The sequence below is a fragment of the Podarcis pityusensis genome (assembly GCF_964106645.2).
Source record: "Podarcis pityusensis genome assembly, chromosome: Z".
Classification (NCBI taxonomy): Eukaryota; Metazoa; Chordata; class Lepidosauria; order Squamata; family Lacertidae; genus Podarcis; species Podarcis pityusensis.
In genome coordinates, this window is record NC_138044.1 from 20,900,970 (window position 1) to 20,922,188 (window position 21,219).

At 44.5% G+C, this 21,219-nt stretch overlaps 1 protein-coding gene and 1 long non-coding RNA gene across 14 annotated transcripts in view; one reads left to right on the forward strand and one right to left on the reverse strand.

The window, feature by feature from the left end:
* Positions 1–21,219, reverse strand: part of LOC308467961 (rho GTPase-activating protein 20-like) — an 88,936-nt gene that overhangs the window by 49,705 nt on the left and 18,012 nt on the right. For 2 of the 8 annotated variants that reach the window (XM_080989743.1, XM_080989741.1), the window contains exon 1: positions 15,308–15,453. The exons of the other annotated variants lie outside the window; for them this stretch is intronic. In XM_080989743.1, coding sequence (XP_080845869.1) covers positions 15,308–15,438 — 131 coding nt within the window. In that variant the 5' untranslated portion in view covers positions 15,439–15,453. Of the gene's footprint in view, positions 1–15,307; positions 15,454–21,219 lie in introns of those variants that run through there. 8 annotated transcript variants of the gene reach the window in all.
* LOC308468061 overlaps positions 1–21,219 on the forward strand; it is a 42,300-nt gene that overhangs the window by 9,618 nt on the left and 11,463 nt on the right. For 3 of the 6 annotated variants that reach the window (XR_013981424.1, XR_013981425.1, XR_013981426.1), the window contains exons 1-2: positions 16,073–16,179; positions 16,589–16,699. This is a non-coding gene — a long non-coding RNA (uncharacterized lncRNA). Of the gene's footprint in view, positions 1–15,479; positions 16,180–16,588; positions 16,700–16,841; positions 17,060–21,219 lie in introns of those variants that run through there. The other 3 variants (XR_013981422.1, XR_013981423.1, XR_013981421.1) reach the window with 3 other exon arrangements.

A 21,219-nucleotide genomic window follows, 5' to 3' on the forward strand; every position in this document is an offset into this window, starting at 1 on the left:
CTTTCATGGAATCTGTGTTATTTTTAAAGTGTCATCAAGTTATTGGGTGTCATCCCCCCCGCCAATGTAATTTATAGCTAAGCTATCAGATAATCTCCCTTCTCAAAAACATGCCCACAGCATTGCATTGTGGGGTTGTGTTCTTGTTTTCTATCAGTGTGCAGCAGGTCACTGCAACCCCATGCAAGGAAATGATTTTTTTTTTTTTTTAAGGAGAACAGATAAAACCTTGGGAGGCCAACTGGGAGACAGGGAAGCTGTCCACAAAATGAGGTTCATATAACCTATTTCCAAACACCAACATCTGCTTCCTGCTCTTGTTCCCTCACTTCCACATCATACCCTTCCAGGGTCAGTCACTTAGTGTAAATATGGATCTGGGACTGCAAGCTGCCCAAAGTCACAGAAATACTAGAGGTCTCATTTGCTACTGTGGATTCTGGTGGCTTTTGAAAAATGTGCTTTCCCCTTTCAAAAAACTATAATTTCCAGCACCCTTAACAAACTATATTATCCATCATTCTCATGTGCTTTAAATTTATGGGGTGGATCTGCCCTCTGATATAGCTATATTACAGCCATTGAATTTCTATTCTATTCTATTCTAGAAGATGAATCTCAAGGGGTGTCCAGTGTACTGTACTGTCTATTCCTGTTGTGTTGGCTGAGCTTCAGTTAGTAAGGTTTGAGGATATGGACAAGGTGCTTGGATCGGTCAGGATGACGAGGTGCTCTGTACACTTGCCCCTCTTGGCTGATAAAAACTAGGAGGGAGGGGACAGCTGGCTAGGCCAGAGGGGTGATTAATGCCTCTTTGCGAGAGGGGGTGGCAGACTGACAGTGGTAAAATAACATGAGAATCACCTTCAAATACAATGGTACCTAGGTTCCCAAATGGCTTAGTTGTCGAACAAATCGGCTCCTAAACACTGCAAACCTGGAAGTGTTACGGTTCACAAACGTTTTTCAGAAGCCGAATGTCTGACGCAGCTTCCGCTTGAGTGCAGGAAACTCCTGCAGCCAATCGGAAGTCGCACCTTGGTTTTCGAACGGTTTCAGGTGTCAAACAGACTTCCAGAACGGATTAAGTTCAAGAACCAAGGTACCACTGTATCTGATGGGTTGAACAATGGAAAATGGAGGAAGCTTGTTTTCTGCTGCTCCTGAAGGGAAGACCCAAACCAGTGGATCCAAATGACAAGAAAGGAGCTTCAAACCAAACATCAGGAAGAACCTTCTGATAGTAAAAGCTGTTTGGCAATGGAAAAGAAGTTGGCTCCCTGGGAAGCTGGTGGACTCTCCTTCATTGCAGGCTTTTAAGTAGAGTTTGGATGGCCGTCTGTCATGGATTATTAGTTGTGATTTCTGCACTGCGGGGAGTTGTACTAGATGACCCTACAATTCTACAATTCTGTGATTCTATGAATGCACACTAAGGTAAAAGGAGACTGCTGACTTTTACTTAGAAAATTCTGGCATTACACAAAACATTCTGGCAAGAAGCCAAGAAGCCAAATGTAAAAGGTAATTCCTGGGTGCCAAGATCCAAGTTTGGGGCAAGTACTCTTTGGTGAGAGAGCCCCAGAAGAAATTTAAAATCACGAAATATGCAGCAAAGTAAAGCATGCAAATACGTAAAGACTAAAATATACCTTTGTGAGTACCAAAATTTCCCTTTCCCCCTGGCATAGAAAAAGGCCAGACGTTTGGTAAATTAAAAATGGCTAGCTTGCAAACTATTCAAAGTTCAGATTCATATGCTCCAGAAAGTTGCACAAGCAAGAAAATTTGGCTTAGTTTCAAAGTGGTGAAAGTTCCTAAGTTACTGGTATAAGAGTTACTTGTGAGAGCCATGCGACTAAGTTGGAGCAAGCAACTTGGCTTCTGCACACACAGAGTTCATTAGATAGCCTTAGGGGACCAAATAATTGATTCTAGTCCCTCCCAAGCTAGATAATCTAGCTAAGCCTGGCCGTACAGTTTGCTCTATGGTTTTAACCCCTTTATGCTTTAATTAACTTATGCTTCTTGGTTACACGAGGCTGGTTATCCCACACTTTAAAGGGCATCAGTAAGGAAAGTACAGCAGGAGGAGGCTGCACCGCCTGGGAAAGGCAGGAGCCCTGGCTTAATGTGAACTTAAAGTTAAGGAGATTGGTTGTAAATATTTGGACTAATGCGCCTTCACTTGATATTTTTACTATTTCCCCACCCCCTCATCCTGAGAGAGCATCTTAATCTGAGCTCAAAAGTTTTTGCAAAGATTTTGGACCTGAAGGTACTAAATCACATCTGAAGGACGCTTTTTGAAAGGAACAAGCTGCCTCTTTCCTTCCAAGAAATGGAAGATGATTCATTTATTTTAAAATGTCCTCAAAACGAGGACATGCGGGAGGGGCGGAACACACATCTGCCAAAAGCAGTTTGTTGTTTTACTACACACACACACACACACACATTTTTCTGGGAGATGGCACCAAGGGATGAGTTTGGCTCTCTTGCTGTCCTGCAAATTATTTATGCCAGCAAGGTTATTCATAAGATTTCTGGAAGGGGAATACACACACATATACACAGCTTAAAACATGACCTCAAAAGGGCAAAGTCCTCAGATTAAAGCCACAGGAAACTGTCTGTGTTTGCTCAGCAAAACTGAGGAGAGGATCTCCCAGGGACCACCTCCTAACAGGAGGATCATAATGCTAAGGGATGACAGACCATTTAGATAACATTCCCTCCAACATTCCTCAGATGAAATTAAGGACATTTCTCACACCCCTCCCAACTGACCCTTCTCAACCCCATATTTAGTCCATCCCCACCAAGCATTTCCTATCAGAAGAAGGGTAAGTGCTGCTGCAACCACTGTGCCAACAGGATACAGCACACACAGAGGCGGAGCTAGCTGCTCCGGCACCCAGAGCGGCGCACGTGCTGTGCACCTGGGGGTGGGACCATGGGGGTGGGGCAAGCGTCCCAGGGTACGAGCCGCCCAGGGTGTGTGTGGAGTGAGCCGCCCTTGGCGGGCTGCTTCCTTGGCGGTGGCGGGGAGGGAGCCGCGCCGCTTTGCCAGCAGCCTTCCTCCCCTCTTCCTTTTGACAGTTCGGGGGAGGTTCCTCCCCCCCCCAGGAAGTAGCCCGGGAGCAGGGGGCAACGGCGCGCCACCCGCCTGTGATTCCCAAGCCTCCCCCAAGCTGTCAAAATGAAGGGGGAAGACTGCCTACAAGGAGGTGCAGCTCCGCCCCTTCCCCCGACAGCTCGGGGTAGGCTTGGGAGTCGCGGGCGGGCAGTGTGCCAAATGTCACCCCCCTCAGTGATGACACCTGTGGCGAACTCAAGAGCGTGCTCTCCATGCAGTTAGTGGTTAAAAACAAACAAACAGCAACAAAAAGTCCTTTAAAGACGGGGGTGGGTTTTAAGGTCCTATTAGATTCAGCAGGGCGTACTCTCAGGTAAGTGTAGTTAAGTACCGTATTTTTCGCTCCATAGGACGCACTTTTTCCCCTCCAAAAATGAAGGGGAAATGTGTGTGCGTCCTATGGAGCGAATGCAGGCTTTCGCTGAAGCCTGGAGAGCGAGAGGCATCGGTGCGCACCGACCCCTCTCGCTCTCCAGGCTTCAGGAAGCTATCCGCAAGCCTTGCAAGCCCGGTGGGAGTTCCCGCGGGCTCACAAGGCTTGCAGGCAGCAGCCTGCAGCCCCGGCGAGTGTCCGCAAGCCTTGCGCGCCCGGCAGGAGGTCCCGCCGAGCGCGCGAGGCTTGGGGCAGCAGCCTGCCGCCCGAAGCATGGGGAGCCCTCCGGGGGGTTCCCCGTGCTTCGGGCGAGTGTCTGCAAGCCTCGCGCGCCCGGTGGGAGGTCCCGCCGAGCGCGCGAGGCTTGGGGCGGTAGCCTGCAGCCCGAAGCACGCGAGGCTTGGGGCGGCAGCCGCGGGGGGGGGGAATAATTTTTTTTATTCATTTCCCCCCCCAAAAAACGAGGTGCGTCCTATGGGCCGGTGCGTCCTATAGAACGAAAAATACGGTAAGCTGCAGCCTTTGTGACCCAAGTTTTGGGTCCTTTTTAGGTTCATGATGTCACTGCTTTACACCCACCCCCCACCCCACAATTTGAAAACGTCAGCTTTGTACTTAAACACAAATTGTCCGGGAACTGCATTCTCTGTGTCTTTATCAATTTATTTAAAGAACAGCAAACTGGTGATTGCTTTAACTTTTTGATATGTGGTGATTTGCATCATGAGGATGCATTAGAAGAACTGCTGAATCTTGAATGAGTCTTGCTTTGGAATTGAGGACTTCATTAGATTTCCTTCTGCCTTTTCATTTTATTTTGTCCTAAGGGCTTGTTAGAGATAATGTGTAAGTGTGGTGTCAGCTCCCTAAAAAAAAGGTCAACAACTCTGGGAAACGGGGGGTGGGGGAGCGGCGCTTTGCACCACAGTGCCGGATATGCTTAAAACGGCCGTGATGGCTCCTATCAGCCTCGAGAGCCAGCATGGCCAAACATCAGAAATTATGGGAGCTGGAGTCCAACCACATCTCGAACGCCACATGTTTCTCATCCTTGCCTTCATGAGACTGCTCACAAAGAATGCTTCGCCCTGGCATCTGCTACCTGAGGCTGCTGCCTCACTCTGCCATTGGTAGTGCTGGCCGTGCTGCTGCTGCTGAGGTATTAACCCTGCCACAGTTCCTGTTAAACGGTAATAAAGTTGTGGTCCTTGTTATCCCGGAGGCCTGCCCAGATGTTTAGATAGTTGATTTGAATTTTAATCTGTTTTTAACCTCTTGCTACTTTAATTTTTTGGAAGTTGTTGATTTTCTTATATAACAAGAGGAAGAAATCAATAAAAATGTCTTTAAATTGTTTTTAGCTTTTCTACTTGATAATTTTAGCATTTTAGAAAACTGCTTTAGGTTTTTTTTTTTTACAAGCCAAGTATAAATTATTATTTTATTATTATTATTATTATTTGCACTGGCTGCTGCACAGCTCTGTGTAGAGCACTTTCAGAGACAGCTACAATTAGTCATGATGATACTGTGGTTTGATAATTTCCTTATTCATTTTATTGCTTTTTATTATTTGTTTTATTGCTTGCTTTTGTCAACCCTTCTACTACTGTTTTTATTATCATCACACAGTATCTTCATTTTTCTATTGTGCAAATATGATTTTGTTGCATACCTTTGAGCCTGGCCATAGAAATTCAAATGCCTTAGCCCCTAAGCAATAAAGGTTTCAAGTGATGTGGGGTTTCCTGATTTTTAAAGGACAGAATTCAGGCTTGGTACTTCAGGAGCAGCACCACTAGCCACCTCAGCAGTTTAGACCTATCAGAGGAACAAAGCCAATCCTATGTCCTCAAGGGAGAAACAGGCAGCTGGCATAAAACAATGAGTCTAGAATATTTAATATCCTCTAAGCCACTCTAGATTTACAAAAGAGGGAGTAAAAGAGAGGTGTCAGCAAGTAACCTGTCCAAAATGAAATGCAGAAAATGACTATATTTTTAAAGTTCCCTAATGAATGGCTGGCAGAAGACGCACGCCTGGATCATTTATTGAAGGGCTGATGGGATGTTATTTAATTAATTAGATTTGTTTTCTATGCTGCCTTTCAACCCAGAAGGATCTCCAATACCACTTATATTTAAAATAAATCAAGTACCATTACATGGCAGTGGGTGGTGGGGAGGAATACTTCTCTTTCTAACTCATTCAATCTACAGCATTTGCTCTGGGGTGGTGCATTTTCACAAAATCAGTTGCTGTGGCTGTTTTCCTGAGCTTCCACCCCACTGCATCTCAGAGTGCTTACAGCTCCATTCTCCAGGACAGCAGATTGCTTCACTACCCAAGGGCAGGCATGGAAGAGTCCTGTGCAACTGCCCTTGCTTCAGGTGATTTTGCTGGCAACAGAAGACAGGATCTGTGAGTTGTTGGCTGGAAGCTAAGAGCATCTGAACAGCTCTGAGTGGGGCAAAAACCCATAGCCAGCAACCCCAGGGTTTTCAGACAAAAATCAGGTGCTTAATAGGTATGGGGGGGCCTTTTGAGAGATCCACATGCTCTATTCTATAAGATTTTCTTTTAGCTGATTTGTTTAGTCTCTTTTCTGATTGGGTTGAATTCGAATAATGAGGGAGAGTTTTATTTATGAGAGGCAGTGTCCCATAGTGGTTAGAGTGGCAGACTAGGACCTGGGAGAGACCAGGGTTAAAATTCCCACTTGGCCATGAAGCTCACTGGGTGTGACCAGTCCCTGCCTCTCAGTCTAACCTACCTCAAAAGACTGTTGTGTGGATTAAATGACAAGGAAGGGCATGTATGCCACCTTGAGCTCCTTGGAGAAAAAGGTGAGACATAAATGCAGTAAATAAATAAATTATTGCACATACCCTCTTCATGATAATTTTAAACTGGGTTAGCTTTTTAATGTTGCAGTACAATGCTTAAGGGAAGTTGAGGGGAAATGCTGCGTCAAGGTTGTTCCGTCTATTAAAATAGAAGGTCTTCCCATCTTAATTTGTTAGGATATGGACTTCTAGCACAAAGGAATCACAAACCCAAAGGAATCTTACTTTTACTGTACACACTTTGCTTACACTCCAGACCAGTCCTGCCACACAGTCCATCATTCAATCATTCATACCCTTTCACTAACATTGGCTGTTGCAAAAACACTCAGCCAGTTCCTCAAATAGAAATCTACAACTGTGAGATGCACAGGAATGTACAATACAATACAGCTCTGTGGTCCCTTTATCACCACAAAGGCAAACTTTTACTGATGGTAGAGCACAAGAACGGCCTTCTGGATCAGGCCAGTAGGCATCTCGTTCAGCATCCTGTTTTTGGTGGCCAAACAAACGCCTGTGGGAAACCAGTAAGCAGAAATCTCCCCTGCTGTGTTTTCCATAAACTGGTATTTGTAAGCACTGCTGCCTCCCAATGTCAAGGCACAGCATAACCTCCATCATGACTAGAGGATTTATCAAATCCTCTCCCCCACCCCCATTTTGGACATCAGTCCTACAAGAAATCTTCAAAATAACAAAGCAGGTTGTTATGTACTGAGCTGAATCCTAGAAAAATCGGATCCAGAATGCAGCAGTCTGATTGGTCCGCAGGAGCTACCCAATCCAGCTCCAGGTGGAAGTGAATCAGTGCCTTGCTTGGCCTGCAGGACAGCCAATCAGGCTCCTGGATGAAGTGAATCAGCAACCTGATTGGCCTACAGGAGCAGCCCGGAATTAGCCAATCATACGGGGCCCATTGTGTAAATAATGTATACAGTGGTACCTCTGGTTGCGAACGGGATCCATTCTGGAGACCCTTTCTCAACATGAAAAGCCCACAACCTGAAGTGCCGTATCCGCGAAGCGGGATTTAGCACATGTGCGAGCGGTGAAACCTGGAAGTAACCCTTTTTGGTACTTCCAGGATGCTGCGGGACGCAACCTGGAAAAACGTAACATGAAGCAAACGTAACATGACGTATGACTGTATATAGCTAGACATTTTGGGGAAAGTTTCATTCATTGCTACTATGACCTGAATAAAGAGCATGAAATTCACACTCGACTCCAAGTATATTTCACAGGTATTAGAAGCCATTCCAGAACTGGCCCTATTAAATATTTTCCAAGACAACAGACGCACACTCACATTACAAAGAACTCATAAGCCACTTACTCTCCCTTGCACCATTCATGCCTTCATTTTCAGTTTTGGAGGCACTCTGGCCTATATCAAATTAATATCTACTTAGAATAGACCCACTGAAATTAATGGTCCTTAGCTAATTATGTTTATTAGAATCATAGAGTTGGAAGAGACCACAAGGGCCATCGAGTCCAACCCCCTGCCAAGCAGGAAACAAATTTCAATGAGTCTGCTCTAAATATGACTAACACTGAATATACCCCTCTGTGTATGCCCAGGGGCTTCCTGTCCTTGTATCATGCCGGCAACTTCATGGCCACCTCTTTTCTTTTGGCAAGGAATTCTGAGCATGCTCAGAGGCTGCCTGTTTTGGCAACATACATGGCTAATTACTGCAGTGTCTGTTTTACTGAAAGGCACTTGTTATGATATGCACAGAGTCTCCGTGCCGTGGCACCAAGTAGGCAAGAAACAGGTTTATTTATTGAATGAAGTGTGCAAAGTAAATCACTTCTGGTGATACCAGCTCCCTGTTTTACCAAGTAACTCTGCTGAATCATTACAGTTTCTTAAAGGGCAACACACAGAATGGGCACAACTCAAACCTGTCAAACTACCACCATAAGCAGCCATATGCTATGCTTCTTGGTTGGAAAAATTTATTGTGAATGCTACATTAAGCTGATGAAAGCTTCAGGATTTTGATAAACTGGAGGAATTACATAAAAACAAACAAACAAGAAAGCTATGGCAAACACCAGTCCCATTCCAATTGTGTTCAAGTGCAAAGGAGAAAGAGTGAACAGTTTCCTCCACTCCTTTAAAATAGCAAAACATTACGTATTATTTATTTATTTACAGTATTCATATACTGTACCGCTTTTTAGGTGGATCTCACAAAATGTTAGTGAAGCCTACCATACACAGTGGAATACTATTCCTACTGCATGCCCATGAGATACTAATACCATTTCATGTCAGATATTAGATGTTGCCAAATGCTAAATGCTAGTGCACACCAGTTATCAAGTATTAGCAGCTACTATAGCAGGGGTTGGCAACCTAAGGCCCATGGGCCACAAGTGGCCCACGGGGGTCGTTTAACCAGCCCCCGAGCGGCCTCAAACCAGGCTGCCCACTTGGCGAGTCCCCGCGTGCTGCGCTAAACCAGTGCAGCACGGCATGGGGACTCACTTCTGCGGTGCCCAAAATTGTGACGCTGAAAATCGTGTGTGTGCAGACGCTGACGTCGGAAATCGCAGATGCTGGAAATCACGCGATCCAGCCCACAGAGGGATCTTCGCTGGAGTGAACAGGCCCAGGTGAGGTAAACCTTGCCAACCCCTGTACTATAGCATGCCATCCACCAAACACCACCAGATACCTTGCATACCTCCTATTAACTACTGCAAAATAGCTGTTGTCAAATGTCAGCTGTCATACTCTTTTTCCTAGATAACCACAGGATATCACACATGAATGATTCAGACAATATTTAAGAAACATTCAAGCATCCAGCAAATTTCTGTAAAATATTCACCATCAAAATTCCCATTTTAAGCCGATTATGTCACTTTCCAATAAATGAGTAGCTGCCAGTTGTTGTTGTTGTCTATTGTATTTTAAATTATGTTTACTGTATGCATAGCTGTCAACTTTTCCCTTTTCTTGCGAGGAATCCTATTCAGAATAAGGGAATTTCCCTTTAAAAAAGGGAAACGTTGACAGCTATAACTGTATGTCAAAAAGCAATAAAATATATTTTTAAAAATTTAACAGAGGAAAGTTATTTGGATATATTTTAGAGTCTATTTGTTTCAGCTCCATAAATTGGCTGTGAACATAAATGAGCTTCTTTCATTTTATGATTTGCAATTATAATATGGCCAAAGAAGACCTAATATTTCAACAAGTGATGCAATCCCACTCACCTGGAAGTCAGCCCTGCTGAATGCAGTGGGGCCTGCTTCTGAATGAATGTGCACAGGGTTATTGGGCTAACCTTTAAATAGGCAGCAAAGCCTCCATTTGATAATTTTTTAAAGTGGAAGAGAAGCAACTACTGTTAATGTCAGGAGAATGTTTGTGACTGTGTGTGTGTGTGTGTGTGTGTGTGCGCGCAAGCACAAGGGGGGGTAGTATAAAAAGCTTAAGGTAAAATGGGTTTCTGTCTATAAAGATTCGTCTCCAGGCCAAGGTAAATTGTGAAGTGAGGCATTTTTTTTAAAGAAAGCAAACAAGCATTTCATTGGACTGATATTTGGCAAAAGGAGCATTTTTGTGCAGGCGCCAACCTTGAGGGCTGGAAGAATGTAGCACATTCCTTGGGGTCTTTTAAGATTGAGAGCAGGGCTGTTTTCTTACTCTTAGCACAACCCTTCTCAAAGGCCAGAAAAGAGTTGGGTGCACCCACAGGAGTATTTGATGCGACGGTGCAGAGGAGTCACACCACTTAGGGGCTCCCTTCCACCTTAAGGTGACTGCAGGGAAAACACTGCCAGAACCCACGTATATTGGGGTGGGAGGAGTGTGGCACCCTGCCAGAAGAGGTGGAGCCTTGTGGGTCTTTCCCTGGGCCCACATCAACTCTCCCCTGAAAGGATGCTCCGGGGTCAGACTAATGGTCTCTCTAGTCCTGCATCCTATTTTCTGCCCACAGCCCAAGCTAGACATGAAGGTGGCAAGCCTCCTTTCCTGTGGCTCTCTCGCAGCTGAGGGGAATGCATATCCCTAAACCTTTTGTGAATCTTTGTACTTTTGTCCATTTACTGTATTTATTTTTCCTGATTTGAACTATAAAATGGTGATTTTCTTGACTCAAGATTGGCTGCAGGACACTCCGGCAGCCAATCGGAAGCCACGGAAGCTGTGCCGGACGTTCGGCTTCTGAAAATCATTCAAAAACCAGAACAATCACTTACAGGTTTTCGATAGTTCGGGAGCCAAAACGTTTTAGTTTACAGGTGTCCGGCTTCCGAGGTTCCACTGTACCCTTAAACATTTTTTAAGAAAAAAGCACTGGATATACTACCTTAAAAGAATATGGGTCACATCTACACTGTATATTTAACGTGCTAGAATACCCCCTTAAACAATCAGGGCTCACATCCCCACAGAATTCTGGGAGCTGTAGTTTGTTCAGGGTACTGAGAGCTGTTGGGAGGCCTCTGTTCCTCTCCCAGGGCTACAATTGTCAGGGATCTCAGGAAAGGAGAGATTTGTCAAACTATGCTAAAAACTGTAGGGGCCTGCTAACTTCTCTCAGCACCCTGAACAAATTACAGCTCTCAGAATTATTTGGAGGAAACCATGACTGTGGAACTTTAAATGCATAGTGTGAACTTAGCCATGAAGTTTCGTTCTATGTCTGTATTTATAAGCCACCTTTCTGCAAAGGCATCCAAGGTGGTTCTCAAATTTTAAAATAAAGATGGCAACCGTTTTGCACGAGGGCTTCTGTTCCTGGCTCCCATGCATGGCTGTTGAGCGTGTATAAGCCCACCTTGCCCATTCCACCCCCAACCCCCATTCTGCCCTCTTCGAGGTCCAAAAGGGCCCACACATTGGAGGTTGCACATCAGTTGGACTCATGCAAAATGGTCGCCATCTGTACTGAAAGGAACACACATCAATTGTCTATTTCCTTACATTTATACCCTACCTTTCTTCCACTATGTAAACGCCCAGCCACTGAACAGCAAGGTGGTACCCACCTGGACATTCAGAACAACACCCTGAGAGTCACCTGTTGGGCCTATTTTTCAGGGAACATCCCTGATTTAGAGAAGCCATCCCGGTTTCTGATTTGATTCTGAAATGTCCCACTTTTCCTTAGGACGTCCTTAGGATGTTGGCGAGAATGGAGCTATCCAACCCCCAAAGCTGTCTGAAGGCATTCCTGTATAGGGAAGGGGGTTTTATGTTTAATGTTTTATCATGTTTTTATATTTGTTGGAAGCCGCTCAGAGTGGCTGGGGCAACCCAGTAAGATGTGTGCGGTATAAATAGTAAAATTATCATTATGGAATGGATGTCCCTATTTTCATCAGAAAAATGTTGGAGGGTATGTACTAAGCGCCCCTTCTGACGCTGATGCCATGAGTCGCTGACTCCCTTACTTAAGCCTAGAGCTTTATTTTCCGCCAGAACTCAGTTTTGGCCCCTTCTAAGAGAATGAGGCAAACGATCATGCTGAGTTCCAGCACCTCTTTTTCTAGAAAAATAGCACTGCTTATTTTATTTATTTATTTACTGAATTTATATACCTTATGCTGTATTATAACTAACCATCATTTGCAGACATTTCCTATACCACAAATGTGTCATTTCTCTCTCCATAGCCATCCATAAAATGATTTATGTTCTATAGGGGGAAAAAATATTTACTTTTGTGTGTCCTCCTGGATCAGTGGGCAGCCAAGCCTGTTTGATAACTGGCAGCATAAAGTGTACACACACACACACCTTAGGGGTGTGCAAGAGTCCCAAAATTTGCCTTGTATCTGCTTCCAAGTTGCTTTCTTGCTCTCTCCACTCAACCAATATTGTTGTTGTTTTATTTGTTTGTTTGTTTATATCCAACCTTTTCCCCAAACTGGGACTCAAAGTGCTTTGTACACATTAAAATAACACAGATAAGATACAGAAAGCTGAAAACATACAAAAAGTATTTAAAAAATAATGAAAACAATACCAAAAAATCGTATTGAAATACAGATAATAAAGCCCTATTTAAAACCCTTTCCTTAAAAACCAGCCAGTTCCTAAAGGCCTGCTGAAACAAAACAGTATTCACCTGCTGGCGAACCCCCAAGGTGAACCCTGAGCTATTCTGCATCCTGCATGAAGCAAAACTAGAACTTTTCTCTTTCTTGTATAAACTGGGTGAAATTTATAGGCACAGCAGCCATTCCAGGGTGGACCAAGCCTTCCATATTGCAGGTAAATAGGTCCTCACAAACAGGGTTTTGTTTTGTGGGAAGAAAGAAAGAAAAGATTGACTTTCCTCCACAATCCTCCATCTCTTGCTCTTTGCTACCTTAAAACGATGAAGAGCTGTCCAATTGGTCTGCATTATTGTTTGCTTGCACATTTTGCTTAGAACTTCTCAGCTTTTCCATTGGCCTTTTACCTTTCCAGGGCTTGTGACCTCTGTCAGTCTTGCAGGCCTCCAAGAGTCCCCAAAACACAAAGCTTTGCAAAACGTAGGGCTCTGAAGAGCATTACAGGGTTTATCATTTTAATCTTTTTAAAAAAATTATCTGCTGCTAGGCTTTAGCAAAACAGAGCTGCTGCTGGCATGTTTGCATCATGTTGCCCCTCTACACTGCCCCCCCCCCTGCAGAAATTGACTTCTTTGGCTCACACAACAGATCTTTGGACCAATGCGTCCAAAATGTTTTGAAAAGAGGTAGACATTTAAACCAATCCTTTCAGACAGCAGAGGCAGTTACTCCAGCAATACAGCAATTCCTGGCCTCCCACCACCAACAAGCTAACAGTATCACAATATAGGAAGTTCATTCTTCATAACTGGTTGATTTTCTAGCCATGGCCAATAAACAGTATATCTGCGAAATAATAGGCACTTTAGTACTCATGCATCCAAGTACATACATTGTCCTCATCGAAATGCTCTCCCATAAGTCTCTCTGTCCCATTTATTCTAAATTTACCATTTCTCGAAAAGGGTTTTTCCATCAGATATTCTGTAGAGGTAAGTATGATTTTGCAAGGATACTGCAAACAAACAAACAAGCAAACAACCTTACATGCTTCAGTGCAACTGTGGGCTTATCCATAGTTACTTTTTGCCCCACACTTTCCAGGCACGGTCCATGCTTTAAAGCTCTATGTCCAAGTGCTCTCTTTTTTTACCTGTGGAATCCCACTCTTTAAAGCTCCATTGGAGCAAGCAGCAATCCACAGAAAACCCCAATTGATGTTTGTTGCACTTTAGCTTTAAAGAGTGAGTTTTCGGACTACTTGACCTTGAAGATCCCTTTCGACTCTACAATTCTGATTCTTCAGCTGTAGATTCCTGTGGGTAAAACCTCAGTGCCTAGGACTTGCTGATCGTATGGTCGGCGGTTCAAATCCCCGCGGCGGGGTGAGCTCCCGTTGTTCGGTCCCAGCTCCTGTCCACCTAGCAGTTCGAAAGCACCCTTAAGTGCAAGTAGATAAATAGGTACCGCTTACCAGCAGGAAGGTAAACGGCGTTCTGTGTGCGGCGCTGGTGCTGGCTCGCCGGAGCAGCTTCATCACGCTGGCCACGTGACCTGGAAGTGTCTTCGGACAGCGCCGGCTCACGGCCTCTTAAGCGAGATGAGCACGCAATCCTAGAGTCGGACAGGACTGGCCCGTACGGGCAGGGGTACCTTTACCTTTACCTTTATTTAAGACTCATATTTTTCTTTAGCTTCTTTTTTGGGGGGTGGAGGAAGGGGACTCTTGTAAGAGAACTCTTAAGCACTCATCCCCCTTCTAATGCCAAATGTTTCACAACTTGAGAACCAAACACCAAGGGTTTTTATCCATACTGTACTTACCTTTTGCCCTGCACTTTCCAGGCACAGTCCACGCTTTCATGTTCTGGTTATGCGTGGGCCTTTCTTTGTCCTGCTGTTTAGGACTGAATCACAGCAAACATAAATTTGCATTTTCTGCAGACTTCTGCTTGCTCCGATTGAGCTTTAAAGAGCAGGTTTTCACAAAGAGAAAAAATCCTTTACGTAGTGCTAGCAGTGCAGACACTACATGCAAAACATCAGTAATTCATTCTTTAAAGAGGTGTTCATTATACTATGGGAATTTGATGCTTTAAGTAGAATCTTATAATCAATTGTAGAGTTAGTTGGAAGGGGCCATAAGGATCATCTAGTCCAACACCCTGCAGGCAGAAATATGCAACTGTCCCATATAGGGATCAAACCTGGGCATTATCAGCACCATGCTTTAACCAGCTGAGCTAACTTGATTTTTTATTTTTTTTACAAGACAAGGAAAGCAACGAATCAATGAGTTTGAACAAGAATGGGAACTAGTTAAGAATTATTCTTAAAGCAAGGGATCTGTTGTACAACCAATCTTCTATACGTACAATATGACTAATTTAATAAGGCCTAACTACTATTATGATTGGACATGGGTGGTGCTGTGGGTTAAACCACAGAGCCTAGGGCTTGCCGAACAGAAGGTTGGCGGTTTGAATCCCCGTGATGGGGTGAGCTCCCGTTGCTCAGTCTCAGCTCCTGTCAACATAGCAGTTCGAAAGCACGTCAAAGTGCAGGTAGATAAATAGGTACCGCTCTGGCGGGAAGGTAAACAGTGTTTCCGTGCGTTGCTCTGGTTCGCCAGAAGTGGCTTAGTCATGCTGACCACATGACCCGGAAGCTGTATGCCGGCTTCCTTGGCCAATAAAGTCTGCGACTGGACCTAATGGTCAGGGGTCCCTTTACCTTTACCTTTACTACAGTATTATGATTATACTGAGCATGAATAGTCCCAATATTTGTACGTTATTAATGGTCGGTCTGTGCATCCATTCATGCTTATTGGACTTTTCCAGGATTCACTACACATGAGAGTTTTGCATTTCCCCCCCTTTTTGCGTAATAAAAATTAAAATAAAATTTAAAAACCTGAGCTGGAGTTGCGCTTTAAATATCACCTCTACTGGACGACCTGCCTGCAGATCCCAGATGCCTGTAGTGCTGGTGCATCTCAGCTTGGGAGATACGGTCAGAGTTGTAGATTTGGCAACAATTTTCATGCTGATTAAATCGTTTCATTTGCAGCTTGGCAGTGGAAAATAGCTTTCAGCCAGGCAACTTTCTACATCTGGTTTTCATTAGAGTGGAACATTAATCCCTTTATGCTTTAAAAGCATCACACAACGGGCACAGCCTCTGATTTGCTAAATAGCATTTGAAGAGGTGGCTGGTGGAAAAAGTGGACTAATGGGGCACTTACAGCAAACATGCCTTGAAAAGCAGCCTCTGATGACTCACCTCCCTGCCGAAACAGGGACTGGAGAGCAATCTGCCACCAGAGCCTTTGCAGGGCAGAAGGGAAGGAAGAAGTTCCATTCATATTGGGACCCGTGTCTGAAGTCCCAGAGTTTTTGGGCGCAGGGCACCCATAATTTATGGAATTAGTAAAAGTTAGAATTAATCAAGGTTTGATTTACTGTACCAAACACTGCTGGGTTAAGTTTTCCCGACAACGAGCCAGCCCAGCTTGACATAGCTTGCCAGGGATAAGCCATTAAGAAACAAAGGCTGAAATGGCCAGTCATTAACCCATCAATAGAAGAAATCAACAAGACAGAAGAACTCTGCCTTTCACAGAGAGGGAGGTTGCCAAGGTTACAGAGAGCAATGATGTCAGCGGAAGGGGAAGCCGCATTTGGCAAGGGTTTCTGGGAAGAAGGGGGTTGCAGGAGCCATGTGGACTGACTGGAGCAGGCTGTTACAAAGAGACACAGAGGTCTAATGATGTGCACCTGCAGGAAGTATGCCCCTCTTGAGATGTGCATGCTCTGGAATTCTCCACAGTAGGCTTGAATGCATATATGTGTCAATAAAAACACATATCTTAAAGACAATACAGTCTCTGGAACGTCCTGAAATCTTGTCATCGTGAGGCAGAGATTGTGGGTGGCACATGACAATATTAACCAGTATACTTTATTTATTTCCCCTCCTAAGAACACAAAGAAATACTATGTAAAAGAGACTGCTTTCCTTCCTTCCTTCCTTCCTTCCTTCCTTCCTTCCTTCCTTCCTTCCTTCCTTGTGACCATGTCCCAATATGGAAAAGTTTAAATTTTAGGGTTTTTTGAGTTCTTAAATGTGATACTTTGCAAGCATTGTAATGATACTATGCATTTATCATAGTGTATGGTTTCTTTTATATTGCAGCCTACTTTGAGAGACAAATGTTGATGCTGCCGCCTGGAAACAAATAACACGGAACCCAGAGCAACTGGGGGAGGCTGTTTTTAATGAGACACCGGGCAATGGTGAGTCAAGGTAAGCTTTGGGGCGCGGCGCGCTGGGGGCATGGAAAAGAGATTCCTCCCTATTTACAGTACAATGGAAAGCTTTGAGGAACATTCTGCTTTACTATTAACTTGGCTGCAGGCTCACATCTCTCTCCCCCCCCCCCCTTTAGGGCTGGCCCATGCATGAGACAAAGGGAGGCAACCACCTCAGGCGGCAGGATCTACAGGGGCACCTGGTCCTGCCTCTAAGGAATGCAATGTCCCCTGCTGCCGCTGCACTGCCAGCAATGGCTGTGGTGCACTCCTTGGAGGCTGGATCTGCCAGTGTGATTCAGCGTGGGCCCCTTCCCCCACCACGCCATACTTTGATTCACACTTCAGCCAAAAGGTAAGGTTGATTTGATTCCCTGCCTTGTTCCCAATGTTTATCTTTATTCCTCCCTTATTCCCGATGTAGATCTTCACTCCCCGCTTGTTCCCTGGTGGGAGGGCGCCATTTTGTGGTTCACCTTAGGTGCCTACATGTATTGCGCTGGCTCTGCCTGCCTTGAATGTAGAAGGCATTCAGTTCCCTTTTGGTAGGTCTGGGAGAGATTCCTGCTTGAAACTCTGGAGGGCCGCTGCCCATCAGTATCGACAATACTGGGTTAGATAAGGCAGATTCCTGTGTAGCCATGGACCACCAACTGGCACCAGGTGCAAAACAGTGGCCCTGCTGTGTAGATATACACACCAGAAACCTAAGGAGCACATGCAGAGCCCAGAAAATTTGTGACCAGTGCGAGAACTAAGTTCTCAAGTCATTTCACACAGACAGACACCCACTTCTTTCCCATTCTGAGTCCATGTTCACACCATACATTTGGAGCATTATTATGCCACTTTAAACCATCATGGTTGCAACCAAAGAATCCTAGGAAGTGAAGTTTGTTAAGGGTGCCTAGAGACTCCTCCCCTATTCCTCTCACATAGCTACAATTCCCAGAGTCCCTTGAGAAGAGGGATTATTAAAGCACTCTGGGAACTGCAGTTCTAGGAGGGGAATGGGGGAGTTTTCTAACCACACTCAGCACTCTTATCATACTGCAGTGCCCTGAATTCACTGGGGGGAAGCCATAGCTGTTTAAAGTTGCAGCTTAGTGCTTTATCCTGTGCCTGTGGTGTTGACTCATTAATTGTGCACTTGAAGTGGATTTATGCTGCACCCTCCACACACCAACCCACTTTGTTTATTCATTTAGACCATTTCTAGATGGTGGATGGAGCATCCTCAAACTGCCCGTAGCTAAATGAGACTTTGCTTCTATTGATGCAGCCTAGAATTGCATTAGCTCTTTTTGGCTGGTGCACCATACTGCTGGCCCATGTGAAGCTTGAGGACTGCTAAGACTCCTAGATCCTTTTCACATGGACCGCTACAAAAGCCAGGCATCCCACATCCTATATTTGTGCATCTGGTTATTCCTGCCTCAGTGCGGAACATGACGTTTGTCTCTGTTGAGATTCATTTTGTTCATTGTGGCTCAGTTTCCAGTCTGCTAAGGTCAGCCCCCAGAAATTACCTAAGATTTTAAAACAAGCAACCTTTCTCTAGTCTAAAGGAAAATAAAACATGCAAATTGCCTCCCACTCTCTTTAATGCTTTTGCCCATCTTGCCTTTCTTTTCTTCCTTTGATAACAGAAGCAACAGCTCTAAAAACAGGACAGCTCTCCTCTCCCAAACACACTGACTTCAATGGAAAACACACACACACTAAGTTATATCATGGGGTGGGGGGGTGAGGAATCCGGGTGTTCTTTTGTTTTGTTTTTTGTTTTGCATTTTGTGTCTTGGTAGTGCTGCAAGCTTAAACCCACCCTGCCTGATTTTTGGAGGGAGTAATTATTTTGGGCATTCAGTTTTGGAAAAAATTCCACCCATTTTTGTCAACACTATTGGTCTGTTTATTTCCTATCGGTCTGTTTATTTCCTACAAAGGTTTTAAAGAGGAAGGTTGTTGCAGGATTGAAAATGTACATGAAGTGGACTATCTGTGGAAGGACTGTAGTTCAGTGGTAAAGCAACTGCTTGGCAAGCAGAAGGTCACAGGTTCCGTTCCCAATGGCCTCTCTAGGTAGGGCTGGGAGAGAACCCTGCTTGAAACCCAGCAAAGAGCTGCTGCTGCTCAGTGTAGACAATACTGAGCTAGAGGAACCCAGTGATCTGACTCAATATAAGGCAGCACCCTATGTTCCTATACTTCCTATCTTCTAACTCCTTCCCCACCACCCAGCACTGCTTTCAGAGACATCCCATGCACCATCTCCTTGTTCTGCTTCTCACCTCCACAACAGCCCATGGAATTCTGCCCCACTTCCTCCCAGCAAACCTTTAGATTACAAAAAGGACATTTTTTCTTGTGACATCAGGCCCCCCATCATCTAGGCAACCTGCTAATTATCCTGTTTCTTTCCACTCCTCAGAGCAGGGGTGGGGGCAGAGGAACAGTTCTCTTGCATTCATATCCCAATATCCCATATCTCTTGCATCCATATCTAAACACAACTGTTTATTAGTTTATAATATTCACTCTGGTACCCCAGCTACAATAGTATTCTTTGTGTAGGGATGCCATTTGCAACCACCAAAATTCAGGGGATATGGCATCCAAATGAACACACCATGTGGTTAGAGTGGACAGCTCCTACCCTAGACTCCTAATACCCTAGTGTGCACCCTCCTGTTTACTCTGTCTGGCACCCAGTGTGCTCCCAGCTCTGGCTTGGGAAGCAGTGTACACATAACATTAGCCACAACCCATATCTAACCTGTTGTTTCTTCTGAAATCCTGTATTTTGATTTGTTTTCTCCCAAACCAGCTTCAATCAGAATTAAGAAATATAATGACCTAGCTGCATTTTAAGCTGGTGATGTTTGCACAACCTAGCTCTTCGTGTGTTTGTGTGTGTGAGAGAGAGGGAGGGAGGGAGTGTCATCAAGTGCAATTGATTGACAATAAATTCATGGGAAAGTGTATGTGTGTACTGCTTCACTCAGTGCATTATTAACTCCTGTGGAAGGTGATAGACTCCCCTTCCTTGGAGGTTTTTAAGCAGAGGCTGGATGGCCATTTATCATGGATGCTTCAGCTGAGATTCCTTGAGGTCCCTTCCAACTCTACAATTCCGTGATTCTATGTGGTAATGCACATGGGCCTAGTTAGGCGTGTGTGTGTGTGTTTAAGGGTTAGATGATGTCAACTGATGACTCATAAAGTCAAGAGTTAAACAGAATACCTATGCTCATAGACCCTAGAAAAACTACTGAGCTCAGAATTTCATTCTACACAAGCGGTGGGAATACGCCTAAAAACAGCATCCCATGCTAAGTTCTCTCCCCTTGTCCCATAACTTGCAGGACCTAACAAGACTGCACCATTCCACCACCAGGATGCCTCCGGGATGTATGATAGTGAAAGCATTTGCACTGAGATCAGTGCTTCTCCTCAGGTGTAAAGACATCCGAAGCCCTTTAACCCATGAACTAGAAATTTAACTTTTAGCATTGCCAGCTGTTTCTAATAACAACACCCAGTTTGTATATAAATAAATAGCACCCCAGGCAGCTCCACAGAACTACTGGCAGCTGACTGTAATGTTCCCCTTAAGGGAAACGTTAAGTGGAAAAGGTCTTGTTTGTTGGCATACAATTTACAGGAAAGAGCCTTATTTAAAACATGCTGCATTCATTCTTTTAAAGCAGGAGACAGACAATAGTATTTTAAGTTGGCTAAAAGTCGGGTTAGGAGAGGCATCATTTTCTATGTTGTACAGATATACTTCCTTCCCATTACTGACTGGCACACGTGCTCAAAGAGGTTTGGCAGGTTTTTGAATCCATGCAAAACCTTTTTAGAGCAGAGGTGAAAGAAGGATGGATATCCACATATCAGAAGCAGCCACTGCTCTTTAAAACCACCTTCCATCTCTAGGGTGGCGGAAGCTGTTGTCTCGCTTTGAACTTAGAGCAGACTCTTCCAAAAGGTTGTGTGTCAAGACACAGGGTTTTTGCAAAAAGGGGATGTAAATGGATATTGCAAAAGGGTCATCGGCAACCGACTTGAAAAACAACCAACCAACACACTGGATTTTCTCCAGAAAGGATAAATCCAGATTAAATGAAAAAGTACAGGCCAGTATTTTGGTGCTAATAACATCATGTGTGGATTCTGCAAAAAGGCACTTCAGTTGTTGTTGCTGCTGCTGAATCCAGTTTATTAAAATTGCAAAGCTTCGATCAACTTAATGTCACAGTCCCTATAAACTTTTTTCAACCGAGAAGCATGGCATCTGACTGCTTATGGTGGCAGCTGGACAGGTTTGAGGCATGACTATTTTGTGTGTTGCCCTTTGAGAAACCACAATGACCCCAATGGAATTAATAGGTATAACAGGAGCAGATATATTGGAAGCCAGAAGTGCCTTCCAACCACCCCTTTTTTTTGCACTCCTCGTTAAATAAATTAAACTGGGTCCCAGCCTGTCTAGTGCCAGGGCATGGAGATTCA